The 18,268-nt window shown below is 42.8% G+C and overlaps 2 protein-coding genes across 4 annotated transcripts in view; one reads left to right on the top strand and one right to left on the bottom strand.

Annotated features, from left to right (window-relative positions):
* Positions 1 to 3,774: 3,774 nt before the first annotated feature.
* KIF1B (kinesin family member 1B) overlaps positions 3,775 to 18,268 on the top strand; it is a 147,536-nt gene continuing 133,042 nt past the window's right edge. For all 3 annotated transcript variants that reach the window (XM_082833169.1, XM_082833171.1, XM_082833170.1), the window contains exon 1: positions 3,775 to 4,070. The gene's annotated coding sequence lies outside the window, so the exon portion shown is untranslated. The remainder of the gene's footprint in view (positions 4,071 to 18,268) is intronic.
* LOC309958556 (small nuclear ribonucleoprotein G-like) lies at positions 11,405 to 12,355 on the bottom strand. Its single transcript, XM_082834559.1, has one exon. It carries the CDS (start codon positions 12,021 to 12,023, stop codon positions 11,793 to 11,795), a length of 231 nt encoding a protein of 76 aa, XP_082690685.1. The 5' UTR covers positions 12,024 to 12,355; the 3' UTR covers positions 11,405 to 11,792.

Genomic DNA, 18,268 nt, shown 5'->3' with positions numbered 1-18,268 from the left:
TCTTCCTGGACCAGGGTTCAAACCCGTGTCCCCTGCATTGGCAGGCAGATTCTTAACCACTGTGCCACCAGGGAAGCCCAGTTTTGTTTTTCTGATTTAGGCTTTCAGTCCACCTGAGATTTATTTTTTGTTTGGTGTGATGTAAGGATCACATATTTTACCATATAGTTAAGCAATTATTCCACATCAGTTATTATCATTTATAGTTTATCATTTCTCCATTGCTTTGTAATGCCAATGCTGTCATATGTTATATTCCCATATGCACGTGGTCTGTTTCTAGACTCTATTCTGTTCCATTTCTGTATTTGTATATTCTTGTGCCAATGCAACAGAATTCTAATTAGTATGATGTTACAGAAAATCTTGCTAACTTATGGGCAAATCCCCACACCTCATTCTTCAAAATTGCCATGGATATTCTTGGATTTGTTCTAGCATATGATTTTTTCAAAAGGGACATGGAATAGATTTACCATTTGAATTTTACCATCACCTTGTCAAATTCCATGAAAAATCCTGTTGAAATATTCACTGAAATTATAGGACTTCCCTGATGGTCCAGTGGTTAAGAATCCACCTGCCAATGCAAGGGGCACAGTTTCGATCCCTGGTCTGGGAAGATCCCACATGCCACGGGGCAGCTAAACCCATGTGCCACAACTACTGAGCCTGCGCTCTAGAGCCCATGAGCCACAACTAGTGAGCCCGTGTGCTGCAACGACTGAAGCCCACGTGCCTAGAGCCCGTGCTCTGCAAGGAGAAGGCACCTCAATGAGAAGCCCGCACACCGCAACTTAGAGTAGTCCCCGCTCGCCACAACTAGAGAAAGCCCGCATGCAGCAACGAAGACCCAACGCAGCCAAAAAAAAAAAAAAAAAAAGAACTGACATCTTTATAATATTTTCTTCCTGCCCCCAAGTAAAGAATACAGTACCTCTATTTATTTAGGTCTTCTTTAATGTGTTTCAACAATACAGTTGTATAACTTTTTTCCATATGGGTCTTGCTCATCTTTTGTCAACTTATCCTTAAACATTTAATAGTTTTATTGCTATTTTTAACAGAATCGCTTTATATCACGTCTATTCCTAACGAAAAAGAGCACTTTGGATTTTTGTATATTGATCTTGTATCCAGAAACCTTATTAGTTGTGGTAGCATGGCTGTGTGCATCACATTAATAAATATTTTGGTGTTCTTTCCTTGTATTCTAGGGATAACTCTACTGGGCCATGGCTAAATTCAATTTTCTAGTACTTTCTGACTTTAGAGAGGTGCCTTTGTACAAAATCTGTAATCTGAGAAACTGAAGGGCTCTGCAGAGTGACTTCATCTGTCAGAGGGGCAAAATGCTTATGCAGACCAGGCTATTTTCATCTTGAAACCTAGAACAGTCTAATCTGCCTCTATTGACCCTTCTCTGTGTGCTTTTGCTTAATTTGTCTAGGGATGATTACCACCACATTCCCTTCACTGTTTTAGATTCTTTTTAATTTGAGCTCCATTGAGAGCTCAAACAATATTAACTACCATCAAGGTTTTGTAACTCTCCATGGTGCTTATCAGAGTACTTATGCAAAGAGCTCTTTTTTAAAGGAAAAAGTTGGTTTCTACTGATGAATTGATGAGCTTCTGTTTATTAACTCATTGTAAGCTCATTTTTGTGTTGGCCTTTAGGAAGCTAGGAGCTGGGTTTTGTGCCCAGTGGGTTTTGTGCTGGGTTTTGTCCTCTCTTGACTCTGGTTTTTTATTTTATTTTATTTTATTTATTTATTTTTTTTAAACCTAATTTTATTTTATTTTATTTTTTATTATTTATTTATTTATTTTTGCGGTACGCGGGCCTTTCACCGCTGTGGCCTCTCCCGTCGCGGAGCACAGGCTCCGGATGCACAGGCGCAGCGGCCATGGCTCACGGGCCCAGCCGCTCCGCGGCATGTGGGATCTTCCCGGACCGGGGCACGAACCCGTGTCCCCTGCATCGGCAGGCGGACTTGCAACCACTGCGCCACCAGGGAAGCCCTTTTTTTTTTTATTTTAAATAAATTTATTTATTTTATTTTTGGCTGCGTTGGGTCTTTGTTGCTGCACGCGGGCTTTTTCTAGTTGCGGCGAGCGGGGGCTACTCTTCGTTGCGGTGCGTGGGCTTCTCATTGCGGTGGCTTCTCTTATTGTGGAGCACAGGCTCTAGGCTTCAGTAGTTGCAGTACACGGCCTTCAGTAGTTGCAGCACACGGGCTCACTAGTTGTGGCTCATGGGCTCTAGAGCGCAGGCTCAGTAGTTGTGGCGCACGGGCTTAGTTGCTCCGCGGCACGTGGGATCTTCCTGGACCAGGCTCGAACCCGTGTCCCCTGCATTGGCAGGCGGATTCTTAACCACTGCACCACCAGGGAAGCCCTTGACTCTGGTTTTTAATATTATTTTCTCTTTCTATGTGTTCCCCTTATTCAGACAGTGCCCCCACCATACAGCCTTTTATTATTTAAAAAATTATTAACTTTACTCCTACTTTAATGCTATATAGTTTTATTGTTTGTATGCTTCAGTGTAAGCTATGTCAAATCCTTTTGTGGATAGGTGAAGTTTAAATTCTAAATGAAATGAGAAATGTTCAATAGATGTTGACTGGATGGCGAGTATGAGGACTTTAGCGGGGGTGGAAATCTTCCAAAATTATTAGTGTAGAAACTTAATTTTGATGTTTTAGAGTCTATGCTTATAAAGAAGGCTTTTTACATCCTACACTGTATTGAATTCAGGGGGAAAATCCGATTTTACTTTAAATTTCTGCTAGTAAATCAAAAGCATTTCACAACCTTATAAAATAGTGATGCTTGGCATGATAATTTCACATATTACCGCTGAATTAATATTTTGTTAAGTACTGAATTGTACCTCTCATGAACAGTTGTGGGCTTTTTCTTTTGAGCTGAATCTAAACCTGATTTTTAAAAATCGCTACCAGAGCGCTTGTGTTCTCCGGGTTTCTTAATTCCAATAACCCTCCTTCAAGGGCATCTCTCAAAGGCGAGCTCGGTCGGTTAACTCGGGGCGATACAAAGCATTTTGTTCTTTTACTCGCGGCCCTTACTCGGTCTCCCAAGGAGACAAGTTGAAAGCCCACTAAGTCATGCTTTTCCATTACTCATTCGGCCTTTTCTCCCAAGGTGGCGTGTGGGAGGTGCTGTGATCGGGCTCGATAAGAATAGGCCGGGAGGCTTTCTGCGGGATCATACACTCTTCCCTTTGCGTGTTTCAGCTCCGATCCGACTGCGCCGCGTTCGGCGGCTTCAACGCGTGAGATGTTTTCCAAACGGACAATGACTCCACACTCGGCCGCCTCTCACAGTCGTCTCTGCTCCTCTGGCCCCCACAGCCCCGCCCCACTTAGGCTTGCTTTGTCCGCTTACAAGGCGGATGATCGGGTTAGCCCGGCGCGCCTGCTGCCGACTTACGCCCTTCGGGGGTCAACCTGGAGGGGACTCCGGGCACAGCCTTCGCCCACGCCGCACCCCCCGCACCCCCTCCGGCCTCTAAGCCACCAGGAGGCGCCCCGCAGTCTCCGCCTCTCCCCGCCGCATCCCTTCTCCTGCTTCTCCTGCGATTGGCCGGCCACCCCAAGCTCTGCACCCCTATTGGTCGCTGCCCGCGTCAGTTGCGGGCGCCGGGGCGGGCGGAGGTGACGCGCGGCGGCAGGGCTCCGGGCGGTGTCCGGCGCCGGCGGCTGCAGGCGGAGCTTCGCAAGGACCGGCGCGGGGCAGTCAGACGGCGGCGGTCTTGGGAGGTGCCAGCGAGAGGCTGAGCCTCTCCCCGACCGCCGAAGCCGCCACCGCCGGCCCTTCGCCGCGCCCCGGTCTCCCGTGCTCCCACCCTCCGCCCGCCGCGGCCCTCGGTGCGGGGCTGGCCCGATGCGTGATGGGGCTGCCGAGCGGCGCCCTGCGGCTCTCGGCGGCCGCTGCTCGCGCTGAGGAGCGTCGGTGCCGGGCTCCCCGCGCCCCCGCGCGCCGCGGCGCTTGCTGATCTGGCCGGCCCGCCCGCCCGTCCGTCTGTCCGCAGCGCGGCTGAGGTAAGGCGGGGGGCGGGGAGGGCGGCGGTGGGCGCTTCGCCGCCGGCCTGAGGAGGGGGCCGCCCGGGGGGAGGGGCGGCCGGCCCAGGGGCGGCCGGCCGGCGGGGTCCGAGCGGGGGAAGCTCCGAGCCGGGCCGGAGCCGCGAGTACTGAGGGCGCTGCCCCACCGGGGCAACGGGTGGGGTGGGGCGGGGCGGGGTTGGGGAGCCTTGGCCTCGGGGGTGGGGGACCGTTCCCGCGAGCCCCGGGCTTGGGTCCAGCGGCCTGCCGGGTCCCCCGCAGCGCCCCGCACCGGCCCTCCGCTACCCCTGAGCTGCCAGGCTCCGGCCGTGCCCAGAGGTCAGCCGAGCCGCCGCTGTCGGCCCGTTCGCCGGGCTCTCTGCGCATATTGCGGCTCTGCTCCGTCTTGAAGCTACCCTTTATTATTTCCCCCCATCCCCTCTCCCCGGTTTTGGTTGGCATCGGGGCTTCGGCTAGGAATGTGGTTGGGCCCTTTTGCCAGATGAAGGCAGGAGCGGGTATCGCGTGGGAGGGGGGAGCCGATGGCGCAAGGACTGGAGAGGAGGGGCGCGGTGGGAAGGGAGGGGGCTTGTTGGATGCTGGCCAGCCGTGGGGAGGCTGGTGTGGTCTCGGCGATAGGCAGCCCGGGATTACTCTAGCAGCCATATTGGGAGGATGATCTGACAAATCCTTTAGGAGCCAGGTCCGGTTGCTGGAAGGCACCGAGTGACAGCCCTGGCAGCTTTCAGGGTGACGGGCCGCACCACAGCCAAACTGGGGGGGTTGGGAGGTTGCTCCAGCGAGCCAGTCATTGTTCGTGCCACACAAAACATTCCGGGCCCTAAAACCAGAATGGGACTCCAAAATCACTTTTTCTCCTTGGTGAATTGCTAATTGAGCTTCCAGGGCAGAGTGCCTTCAAGATTCCATTCTTGTTGGGGTGAAATGATGGGTTTCTGTGTTCGTCTTCTATGACCAGTGCTATGGACACAGAAGGGATGACGATGCCTGACTTGTACAGAGGCAGATCTGAGGATTGCTAAGGCCAATTTATCAGGATGGAGGCCTGGAATTAGTATGTTGTGTCGGGTGGATAGATGTTCAGAGTAGCTGAGATGCAGAGGTGAAGTAAACTGGAATATTCTGATGATGGTAGAAGCTTGCAGCAGTATTTCTGAGGCCGCAGGTTGTCATCTTTGTGGAATCTCGACGTAGCTGAAATTAGATTGTCAACAGATCCCTTGCTCACATATCTCTTACTGTTCTAGGCAGCTGTTCTGCTGATACTGAACATGTTTTGTGTCTTAGATGGGTCTGTCTGAGCCCCATGAAAGTATGGTGATTGGATTTGAATAGCTCTTAAGAGGTGATATCATGGTGGATATTTTATATAAAGGCTGGCATTTTGTCAACTTAGCTTAGTCATAATAAAATCTTGTGTTCTCTAAGAAGCGAGGTGATGCTCCCTAATTAACTTGGTATAGCTGTTGGATTATGAGACAAGTGAAATTGGTAATGTACAGGTTAAGGATGGAATATGAAGATTGCACACATGTTGGCGTTGTAAAAAAGATCTGGATATGATCAATAAGAGTTCAGTGTGAGCCTATAAATCTGTCTTTTCCTACATCCTAGATGTGGAAAAGTCCTGGAGAATGGCATGCCCGCCTTCTTTGTGCCCTTCGCTTTCATTCAAACTCCATTTCTTAATGAATAAATTCCTGTAACTAAAGTTGAACTGCTTAAACATTTTCAGATAAGGTTTTCTAAGAAAAGTCTTAACACTTTATTTTTTATTTTATCATTAAGTTTTCCTTTTAAAACTTGGTTGAATCAAACATGGCTTCAACAGAAATTAGTGGTTTTTGCTTTGTGTTAACATGCGAGAAATACAGAATGTCTGTTTTTAAATTCCATGCCCCAATTAAGAAATATTTCTAAGATTTAAATTTTGACATTGACTTTATTAGTAGAAAAGATCTGAAGAATTGTGGTTAAACATAATTTCAGCATTTGGTAAAATCAGACCTGATTGTGAGTCTGATTTGGAGGCAAGATTTTGTGAGTCTGTGCAGCTCTGCTCTGATGAATGTTTTTCCAAAGTTTATCCAATTAAGTACAGCTTCCAAGCAAACTTTCCTTTTCAAGACCAGATATGAATGCAGTTTTCCTTTTTTCTCTCTTTTCTCTTTCCCACTTTGAATATGTGCAGGGAATAAACTGCCAAGAAGAGTGCCAACAGAGTCTCTCCAAGGCCAAAGCTTTCTAGCTCACATCCTGCTTTGGTCTTGTCCTGGGTACAAAGTAAAGGACAACAAAGTGCCCCTGCCTTGTTTGTAAACCCCCTTCCCAGGCTGCTGATCACAGCAGGTCTTTTCCAGGAGTAAGCATATCCCTTTGGTCTTGTACACTGATGTGACGTAATTTCACAAGGCTCTGAAGGGAAAGGTATAGCATGTCTACTTCATGTAGTTCTCTTTAAAAGATGGCCTTGTTGGTACAGATACTGGTGAATTTCTGGAGTTCATAAAAGAGTGTGAATAAATACATATTTAGAACTTTTTTTTCGTGCAGCTCATCAGTAGAAGATAAATGAAACAGATATGACTGTAATAGCAAAAACCTGCCAAGGGTTCTTTGGACTTCTGAGTTGGACTTTTCGATTAATGGCCCAGTAATTCGTTTATGCTCACTTCTACGACATTCATTACCAGTTAATTAAGAGTGTGTGTAGAGATTTAGTTCTTTACTCTCAAGGAAGTTTCACTTTACCATATGCCTATGGATATGGTAAGATCAAGTTAACTCCAACTCCTTTCTGTTTTAGTACAGTTTAGTGTATTGCTGCCCTTGCCATGGTGGTTTCAATGATTTTCAGTCAGAGCCTCTTCCCTCTCTGTATTGCCATATAATACTTAACTATCTAATACTCGATTGGTACTTTTGTTATTGTTTTGTAGTGGTTTGTATATATGTTTTAAGTCACAAGATTGTAAATGTCTGATAGATTTTAGAATTGTTTTACATATGATATCACATTTTTTATGCTAAAGTGTATCATTCAACAACACCTTCACCTACCATTGCTCTGTTTGACGACTTGGCTTACTTCTCCCTTCCATCCGAATTTCTGACATCATCCTGGCAGACGTCCGTGACTGTATAAACAACAACCACAACAATAATGATAAAATAGCTTACTCATATTGAGCTCTTTCTATGTGCCAGGCTCTTTTCTAACCACTTTATATTTACTCACTAACTTAATCTTTATAACAACCATATAAAATAGATACAGTTATCCCCATTATACAGATGAAGAAACTGAGACAGAGGCTAAATGACTTCCCCAGGGTCACTAGAAGTAGTAAGTGACCACTATGCTGATCTTCCTTTATAACTACTCTTAACTTTAAAATTCCTTGACTTCAGCCCAAGCAAACATTGGCTTCATTCTGTTGCAGTAATTCAGTATTGTGACCATATCTTCTAACGTGTCATCACCTTCAGACCTTCAACTATGATAATTTACAGCTCTCACTTTAGTAGTCTCTTGCTGTGTGTTCTCCCACCTCAAGTCTTTGGTCCATTGGCCCTTTTCAGATTTTACTTCTTTGTCTTCCTTTTCTCCACTGTGATTTCTGGGTGCATTGTCTCAGCCATTTTCTTACTAGCACTTGAAGTTTTTAACTCTTCTTTATTGTTCTGCAAGACCCACCGTGCCGATGCCAGCCTTGCATCATTCCTATCATCGGTAGCCTCCCTTTTTACTCTGTGTCATGGAGAAACCTCACACAGTGCTGGGGATTGGTACCACAGTTGATGTGTAGTCTTAGGTTTCCCCTGAGTCTGTCTTTGGTGTCTGTCAAAGCATTTCTGCTCGGTTCCCTCCCCCGTTCTCCACACTGGCTTTTCAAAAATCTTGACCGATTTCAAAAATCTCCTCACTGCCCCATACTTGGCATAAACCTTACCTATAGCCTCATAGGAAAGAAAAGGCGTGAATTCCCCCACTTCCCCTTCCTTTGCTTACAAACTTCTCTGCCTTTTTTTTTTTAAACATCTTTATTGGAGTATAATTGCTTTACAATGTTGTGTTAGTTTCTGCTGTATAACAAAGTGAATCAGCTATACGTATACATATATCCCCATATCTCCTCCCTCTTGCGTCTCCCTCCCACCCTCCCTACCCCACCCCTCTAGGTCACAAAGCCCTGAGCTGATCTCCCTGTGCCCATAAATCTGTATAGCCTTCTGACATTGAATGAATTGATAGGTTTGATCTAATTGTCTCTTCTCTGAAGTTAAAAGCAAGTCCTGATTTTATTTTATTTTTCTGAGAAAATACATTCCTTGGATACAGCAACTCTGAATACCAACCACAGCAGTACCTGCTTTGACAATCTTGCCTGCTGTATTAGCATGAAATAATTCTGCAGGAGCCAGAACAGCCTCATTTGCTTCATCTCATAATCATGTACCAAGCAGGCATCTTTTCTGAGAAAATACGGAAAACTTCTGAGGCCTTCCTTCCTACCATAATTAGAAAACAATTCAGACTACCCTCGCTCTCCATAGTGAGGTCCTTGGCTCTGCTGTCCCCCACCCCACGCCAAACGCTCACATTCTGCCTTCTTTCTTACCCTCTTTCCTCCAGTCTCAAGGGAAAGGTTACTCTATCTGACTTCAGCTAACCCCTTGGCTTGTTTTGTATATCACTGCCTTTTCTAATCTCTGGGGACTTGCTGTATTGGCTACTTTTCTTTCCCTCTTTTGCTGTTTCCCCACACACAGTTCCTTGAACACAGGAGGTGCAGTCCCACAATAGGGCCTTTGCTCTGATTCTTTCTTCCGCTTGGAACACTCTTTCCCTGAAATCTGCTTGGCTAATTCCTTTACCTCCTTCAGGTCTTTGCTTAAACCTCACTACCTCAACAGGCCTATTTTGACCTCATTTATGCACCTGCATGGCACCCCTTCCAACCACACTCCTGAGCCCCCCCGACTTTGTTGTACTTTTCCTCCTTCATAACGCTTATAATCACCGAATATTCTGTGTAATAACTTAAGTTATTATTTTAATGTCCCCTCTCCCCTACTAGAAGGAAGACTCCTCCATGGCAAGGATGTTTATCTGTTTTGTTCACTGATTTATCCCAGACTCCTGGAACTGCCTGTTACATTGTAGGCACCTCATAAGTAGCTGCTGAATAAAGGATAGAAACATCCAAGTCTTTCGTATTAATACAATGGGGTGGGGAGGAGAAAAATTCCTGCTTCATCCCTGTTCCCTCCTGGCTGTCTCTCCTGTCCTCACAGCCAGCTTCTGGAAACAGTGAGGATACTTGCATTTCCAATTCCTTGCCTCCTAATTACTCCTCAGCCCACCACAGACTAGCTGCAGTGATCCCCCCCACTTCACCAACACTGCTCATGCTCTGGTTTCCAGCCCTTGTTGCTGATGCGGGGGGGGGGGGGTTGGGGGGGCACGCCTCACGCCTGTGCTGTATTGAAATTGTTGCTCACTTCACTCCCTCCTTTGTCTGCTTCTGTTTTGTGGGGCTGGTTGCAGTCTCCTGGGCCTCGTGCTTTTCTGGCCATTCACATGGCTATCATTCACAAATTTTTGTATAACTTTTAAAGGCTTACTTTGTTTTTAAGAACTAGAATTTTGACTACATAACGTATTTTCAGTGTTAAAATAACTAGCAGATTAGGCTATTACAGGAAAGTTTTATATAGTTATAATTTATATCACTTACTGCTTTTAAAAAGGTTTTGAGCAGCTTACCACAATACTATATATACGGTGAGGCTGTTAAACATGGAGAAGAAACAAAAATGTATGTGACAGGAGGAAAAAGTAAATATACAAACTACAACAATTTGTATATGTGTAAGTTTGTATAGTGTGGTTATTGTAACTTAGTTTTGAAACTTTTGAAAGTCAAGATAAAAAGGGAAAGAGAAATTATACACTTTTCATTCTGGTGAAAGAAAGCTAATGATTTGTCAAGAGGAACTTTTTTTTCTGGTAATGAATTCTAAAGAAATTCTAAGAGAAAAGTGTTATAGACACCCTGATAGAAAGATATACGTCCTAAGTGTTTTCAGCAGGTCTTTAAGTAAAAGGAAGAAATGTTCTTCAAAGACCTATTTAAAAAAGTAATCCACCTGCTTTCCGCACTGAGAATACAACATTAAAATATAACTTAAGTCTTTTCTATGAAGGATATGACTAACGTGGTTCACGTATATAACTTTATGTAAAGATAAGTCTGAGTATCCCAGCAGAAAACTCATTATTTAATAACCCTGGTGAGAACCTGGAATACTTGTATTGTGTTGTCATCTCAATGAAAACATACCTATTAAGCTTTGGGTACTGGTTTATCATGTGGCAAGATTGACACATTGTTGACACATGGAAAAGTCTGACCTGTGTTCTTGCCCAGCTAGTGAGCTACCTACCAGGCAGGTAGGTGCGGTCACAGGCAGATTTCAGAAAGAACCTTGCCTCATACCAAATTTGAATTAACCTCTGACTGAAACTTCCATTTCTACATCATAGCCGAGCTGAGTTCATTTTAACCTGGACAATTCCAGGAGTAGCTGTTGTCATCGACTTTGACAATAGAAGAGCTTCAGTGGAATATTGGGTTTTGAGTGGCAGAGCTCCCAGTGGATCTGCTAAAAGAAAATTATAGGATGTGGCTTCAAATAGTAAAATGAATTGACTTACTAGACAGAGCTTAGTATTAACCATCCAAACAGTGAAAGATAAGAAAACAATGAAAAACTTCAGAGTGGTTTATTTTAAGCCTTAGGCCATAGGAGCTGTTGTTTCTGGATGTACTTCTTCCTTTATGAGAATAAAAGCATGTCACCAGTAAAAAGGAAGGTTCTTGATTTCTTAATTGCAGTGACAGGAAGACACGTGTCTAATAAATCTAAAAATTGTTTCAGGTTATTTTCTATAGTGGTTAAAACAGTTGGGGAGCCTGACTGAGCTAGTGTAATCTCATTTGAGATTGAAAATCTGATCTGTCAGGAAACTTCCTGTGCAGTCTGATTCTTGGCATTGGGTTAGAATGCAGAAAGAGGTTTTTCTAACATGTGATCCCTTTTGAGCTTTCACAGCTTGGGTCATGGCTGATTTTTATCCACAGAGTCAAAGACCAAGAATAGACATACATACACACACAAAATTCATACACACACAAAAATGAATTCTCACATTTTGAGGGCCATTTTCTCAGTATAGGCATGGTCAGTGACACAGAATATTGGATCCTAAAGCCTGCTTGGTCCTCAAGGAGAATATTAGGCCAAGAGATGCAAAACTTTAATAATAACAAGGAAATTTTCACACCCTCTCAAAACGGGCTCATTAGCTACAGATATTTATTTTGGAGTATACATTTATTCTTTCTTATAATTCATTCTTTTTTTTTTTTTTTGGTTATGCTGCAAGGTTTGTGGGATCTTAGTTCCCTGACCAAGGATTGAACCTGGGCCCTCGGCAGTGAAAGCACCGAGTCCTAACCACTGGACTGCCAGGAATTCCCTAATTCATTCTTTTTTTTTTTTTTTTTTGACTATTACAGAAATTTAACAAAAAAGTTCAGTAAGAAAATGTACACGATCCAATTTTCATCATAGTAAAATGTGGAGAGGGGACATGTGGAAGCAGTTGATTTCTCTGGTGAAGACAGCCATTGTTTATACTCGTTCCAAGGCTTCTAACATGATGATACTATTTTCTCGTATTACCACCATTCCAATATTGTTCTGTTGCCTACTAGTTGCCATCTCCACACATTCATCTATCGCAAGATTCATAAAGGGATCAAATCCCCTCAGTATTCCTTGGACATGTCTGCCACCATTTAATTTCAATGATAACTTCTTGTCCATAAATTTCTTCAAGTCTGGAGGGTGAGCTTTGCTCATGATGTCTACTCGACGAGCTCAAAGATGCCTCCAAATGGAATTTGAGTTGTCCCTCACCCCTAATTCATTCTTTAAAATGTAATTCACTAGAAAAGATTATCTTTTAAATAGACTGCTTGTTGATATTGTAAATTTGCGGGGATATAGCAAATTGTGTGAATGTTGAATTTAAAAGACTGAATTTCTTGGTTAAATTATGTTTTCAGTTGTGACAGACATGTACTGAATAAAGTATCAGTGTATGAGAGTTAAGTAAACTACTGACTGCAACGTAGGGCAGAATGAAATAAGTAGAAAAATGAGGAATCAACACAACATTTTTAGGGAGCAAAGAGAAAGAAGGTATGACTTTTAGCTTAGAAAGGGGGATGTTAAGGAACGTATGACTTAATGCTTCCTGCTTCATGGTGACAGTTGACCTTGTCCTCAAAAGATACGGACTTGTAGGGGCTTCCCTGGTGGCGCAGTGGTTGAGAGTCCGCCTGCCGATGCAGGGGACACAGGTTCGTGCCCTGGTCCGGGAAGATCCCACATGCCGCGGAGCGGCTGGGCCCATGAGCCATGGCCGCTGAGCCTACGCGTCCGGAGCCTGTGTTCCGCAATGGGAGAGGCCACAACAGTGAGAGGCCCACGTACCGCAAAAAAAAAAAAAGAAAAGATATGGACTTGTAATAGGTTAGAAGGGAGAGTGAGCTTCCAAGCATCACATGCTTGGTGTAGTAAGAGGTGCTTGGTGGAGAAGGCTTAAAGTTGGGCAGTGAAAACAGACTGGGGAAGGAGGTTGGATTGTGGAGGCTCATGAATTTTTAGGTTGTGTTCTGAGGCCATGGAAACCAACTGAATGCTTTTAAGGAGAGGGAATGACATGCATTGACCTCTGTTTTAGGAATATAACCCTGGCTGTTTTCTATAAAAAAGGGATATTACAAAACCCAACCAACCAAAAATCTAAGATTATTTCATTCTTGTTTTTTCACTTTGCTGAGAAGTCATTTAGTCTTCTCCTTAGGCTCCTAATAATCCAGAGTGCCTCTGAGGGCGAGAGAGAATTGCACAAGGTCAAAGTTAAGCAATAGTGCAAAAATTTAGAAAAATTCAAATGAATTAGATCTAAATGTTTTATTATCCCTTTACTGTTAGTGAAGGCTTCTGGAATTTTTGCTCCATTCCATTTTCCTAATGCTTCTAATCGTATGTCATAAGGAAGGAAAACTGGTCAGAGGAACAACCTAGAACTGAGGCTGTGTAAGTGATTTAGAGTATGTATGGTTGCCTTTCCTACCTGTCTTTGGCTCTATGAAACTTGGAAAATGTATTATAATTTTTATTGTTTTCCTATAACTTCTTAAAAATATTCTGTAATTATTGTTTCTCACTGGAATTTAAACTTGATTTCAGATTTATATAATTGGTAATTTTTTAAAAAGATCAGGGAGTTTTGAAACTGTAATTCTTTGATGGACATCCATTATAAAAGATACTCTTTGTAGTTTTAGGGAAGTAACAAAGTAACACTTTCTGTAGTCTACTTAACTGTAGTTTCTTGTTACTGTATAAAATTTTAACTCACTTGTGAAGATGGTTGCAGTTTTACAACAGGACAGTTAAATCAGAAAAAAAAATGTACTTAGGTTCAGGTTGTTTTGGGAAAGTAATTTAAAAATATACCTATCACTTACAAAGAAGAATGACTAAAAGCGTGACTAAAATTCTGTCTTGTCCTCAAGGAACTTAAAATTTACAGCAGAGATAAGGAAAACAGGGCTCCCTTGGTAGCGTAGTGGTTAAGAATCTGCCTGCCAATGCAGGGGACACGGGTTTGAGCCCTGGTCCGGGAAGATCCCACATGCCACTGAGCAACTAAGCCCGTGTGCCACAACTACTGAGCCTGCGCTCTAGAGCCTGTGAGCCACAACTACTGAGCCTGCGTGCTGCAACTACTGAAGCCCATGCGCCTAGAGCCTGTGCTCCGCAACAAGAGAAGCCACCGCAATAAGGCCATGCACCACAAAGAAGAGTAGCCCCCACTCACCACAACTAGAGAAATGCCACGCGCAGCAATGAAGACCCAACACAGCCAAAAACAAAATAAATAAAATAAATAAATTTATTTAAAAAAGAAGAAAAACAAATAACTCATTTTGCCCTAGGTGAGGTCAATGAGTTGAGAAGTATTAAATGGAGAAGCATTTGCATTTGGTTTGCAAGGTGGGGAGAATCTATGAAAGCTTTAGAAATGAGTAGCATATGAGAAGGTCCTGGAAGAAAAGTTGGATTTTGAGAAGAACAGGAGAGGAGGAAGGGTACAGTAAGTAGAAGGAGCATTGGAGCAAAGGCACAGGGACAGAAAAACATGAGATGCTTTCAGGAAACCCTCTGGTGGGTGGTTGTTAAGGAAAGTGGATGGAAGGCAGTGTTTTGTGGGCTTGTAAAAATAGGTGGTTTGGGCTTCCCTGGTGGTGCAGTGGTTGAGAGTCCGTCTGCCGATGCAGGGGACACGGGTTCGTTCCCCGGACCAGGAGGATCCCGCATGCCGCGGAGCAACTGGGCTCGTGAGCCATGGCCGCTGAGCCTGTGTGTCCAGAGCCTGCGCGTTCGGAGCCTGTGCTCCGCAACGGGAGAGGCCACAACAGTGAGAGGCCCGCATACCACACACACACACACAAATAGGTGGTTTATGTTACAGAACACATTGAGAGCCACTGGTGAGGAGTTCAGTCATTGCTTGGTAGACAGTAGAGAAACTGGACAGTGATATGAAGAGACCTGTGCGTTAGGAGTGTGAATCTGGCAGCATTGCATAGTATGGATGGAATATATGCAAATGACAGTATTGTGTAGTATGGTTGGGGTAGGAGGAAGAAAGAGAAAAAGTGGTTAAGATGATTAACGGTCTTGGGTGAGATGTATTGAAGGCGTAAAAGGGATGGTATGGCAGTGGTAGAAATGGAGAGAGATTTTTATAGGTGGAAGCCATGTAATTTGGCAGTTGATTAGATGGATAGAGGAAACAAGCTTTTTGGCCTGTGTGGGAACAGGAGAATGGTGAGAACATTAAAAGAAATAGAAAAGAGGTGGAAGAGCTGGGGGAGGTGGAGAGATGTTTGGGCTTTGATTGTGTTAGGTTGAATGGTATGCCAGGAGGCTAGCTGGGTAGAAGAGTGAAACAACTTGAAAAGTATATGCGTGGGGGACTTTAAATAGTAAAGAGGTTAGTATTTCGGCTCCTAGTACTTTATATCTAAATAGTACTTTATAACCTAAAGCTTAGCAAGGAGGTTTCAGCCTTTGTTGTCGGTTTGTAAGTTAGTTAGCAGCATTGAACATTTTGGTAGGCCCCGAATAGAACACAAAAGAAGAAAGTTTTGTTTTTTTAAAATTTACATATCTACAATATTCATTAATTGTCAACATTTAAGTCTCTTTTATTACCACCCCTCTCCCCCAAATCATGCTATTTAATTGAAGAAACTGGGTGACTTGAACTGTAGATTTTTCTGTATTCTGGGTTTGGCTGATTGTATCTTCTAGGTATCATTTAAATTGTTTCTTTGCTCCCTATATGTCCTATAAACTGAGGCTTGATTCTATCAGTTTGTTTTTTTTTTTAAGGGGAGTGGGATAATATTTACTAGCTGGTGCCGTGTGTTTCCTACTGCAGCACATCAGGAGGCATAGGCCACCTACGTGCCCCACTTTTAGTGATGTTAAGATTGATGATCATTTGGTTCAGATTTTGTCAGCCTAATTCATACAATATAATGTTCCCATATCAACCAACCTTTCGTTTAAGGCTTTTTTAGTAGATAGTGATGATGCAGAGAACCTTTATGTTAGTAGGGTTGGGAATTGGTGACATTCTAATTCTGTCATTTCTTCTGCATTTATTAGTCAGACTTTTTCTGTAAAGAAGAGCTTGTCCTCGTTGTCTATTTGACTGTCCTGGAATATAGTTTATACAGGATACACAGACTGTACGCATGCTCTGTTCTTTTGTTTTATTTGCCAGTTTTCAGAATAATGAGGTTTTTGAAAGTATCGTTATGAACTCATGAATTTATATATTTAATGTTTTTCAGTCCATATGCAGTGTGTTTGTATGTATGTATGTATTTTTATGCTCCAATTATCCCATCTTTGTCCAGTGGGAGCTCCTTTAAGTTGGCACTTGTGTCTTTTTGCCATGACCCCATATTAGTCTTTGATTTCTTGCTTGTGGTCATACTAAGATGTCCCAGAATCATCTTGAAATTTCTTGCCCAGACTTGGAATTAGCCACTTTTTCAAGGAACCCAAGTTCAAAGAGATTTTTGAAGGAATAGGATATTCACTTTGGGAACCTATTAAAGAACATACAAGCTAGAATATAGTCGTGTAAAGTGATAACAGTGTTCTCACAATGTGTTTGGGACTGTAAGTGCTGTAGGAAATACCAGTGATTCCTGGAATGTTTGGGTAGTCATTTGGAAGAGTTAAGACTGGAGCTGGGCCATCAAGTAGAGGAGAAAATGAAGATTCATAGATCTGTTGTAGGGGGGAAATTGTTAGAAGGTGTGAAAGAACGTGTGTGGAATAGTAAAGGAGCTTGACTAGAATACAGAGTACCTTGACTGATCTTGTAAGTGCTGGGGAGTAAGAAAAGGTTCTTGGGTTTGGAAGTGAAATTGAAAGTCATGCTTTAGGGGGCTTCCCTGGTGGTCCAGTGATTTATAAGACTCCGCACTTCCAATGTAGGCAGCGTGGGTTCAATCCCTGGTTTGGGAACTAGGATCTTAACGTGCCGCGTGGCGCGGCCAAAATAAATAAGTAAAAAAAAAAAAAAAAAAAAGTAGTCTTTAAAAAAAAAGAAAGTCATGCTTTAGAAGGGTTAATATTGCAGTAGGGTTAAGCAGTTGAGTAGAGTTCTCAGCTGGAGGTTTACAACATAATCTTTAGAAAATGAATAAAACAAAACAACCCATACCTGGGCCCTATCTCAAAAGGGAGGTGGCTAGGCTCATTTGCTTTTCAAAAGACCCCTGTGTGATCGTTTTGTGCAAATCCTGCTCCTCTCCCCCCATTTAAGGACTATTGGATTAAATCTAAAAGCTCAAAGATTAGTTTCTTTATTGCAAGTGCCCTAGGCATGAGGTAGTAAGGACATGGATTAAGGTTAGGGCAATGGAAATGAGAGGAAGGAGGGGATAGAAGAATGGAAATTTATGTTTTAAAAGTTTTCATATGGTATTTCATTAATAATGTTAGCACTAATGAAAGGATTCAAAGAGAAGGAAGCAAAGATGACTCCAAGATTTATGGTATGGGTCCAGATAGAAATGGGAAGATTGGCAGAGGTTGCTCCTTTCGGGGAGAAGATAATGGGACGTACTGAGTGTTGAGATGATGGCTGTATATTAAAGTGGACTCGGGGGGGTTGAAATGTGTTGTGTGTCTTGCTTTTTGCAAATGCTTCATTCACTCTCTTTTGGCAAAGTATTCAACTATTGACTATAGGTCATGCTGTATCGACTGGAAGGGTTAATAACTCTAAGCTTTCATTTAATAAATGTGATTAAAATAAATGTTTGATGTATTAAAAAAAGAACCATCTGTTTATTGTAAAATAAAATGTGAAACAGACTGGAAAAAACATTGCAGCAAATATAAAAAGATTAATATCAATAAATATTGTAATCATTTGAAACACAAACAAAAAAAGTCAGTAAACCAGGTAGAGGACTTGAACAGATAATTCTCACAATTGGGAAATATAATTCATTAATTCAGTCCTTCAGCAAACATGTAGTGAGCTCTTTCATCAGATACTGTTTTAAGTGCTGACAAACAAGGTGTCTGAGCATTCTGGTGGTGGTATGAGAGACAGACAATAGACATGGTCCAAAAACCAAGAATTTCAAATAGTGATAGTGCTGTTAGAAAATAAGATAGGGTATTTATTTTTGCCTTTTCCTGTGGAAAGTATTAGTAGTTGTTCAGCTGGAGGTTAGCATTCCTAACTTTTACTTAATTATGTGGAAAAAAATTGGTCAGGTTTAAGTTCTGTTGGAGTTCCCTGGTAATTGGACCCATAAGTATTTTTCTTTCTTAGTTTTTTCTTTTGTTCAGTTCTTCTTGAAGATGTTTATATAATGGATAGAATACAGATTGAGATCTGTTGTTTCTTGTGGAAATTACTTATGTGGGTTATTTTCACAGAATAGTGTTCGTTTTGTTCTGTTGGGAGGGAAACTATTCCTCTAAAAAAT

Source organism: Leucopleurus acutus, assembly GCF_964270905.1.
Source record: "Leucopleurus acutus genome assembly, chromosome: 2".
Lineage (NCBI taxonomy): Eukaryota > Metazoa > Chordata > Mammalia > Artiodactyla > Delphinidae > Leucopleurus > Leucopleurus acutus.
The sequence above is the reverse complement of the archived record's forward strand: the minus strand, read 5'-3'. Positions and strand labels throughout refer to the sequence as shown.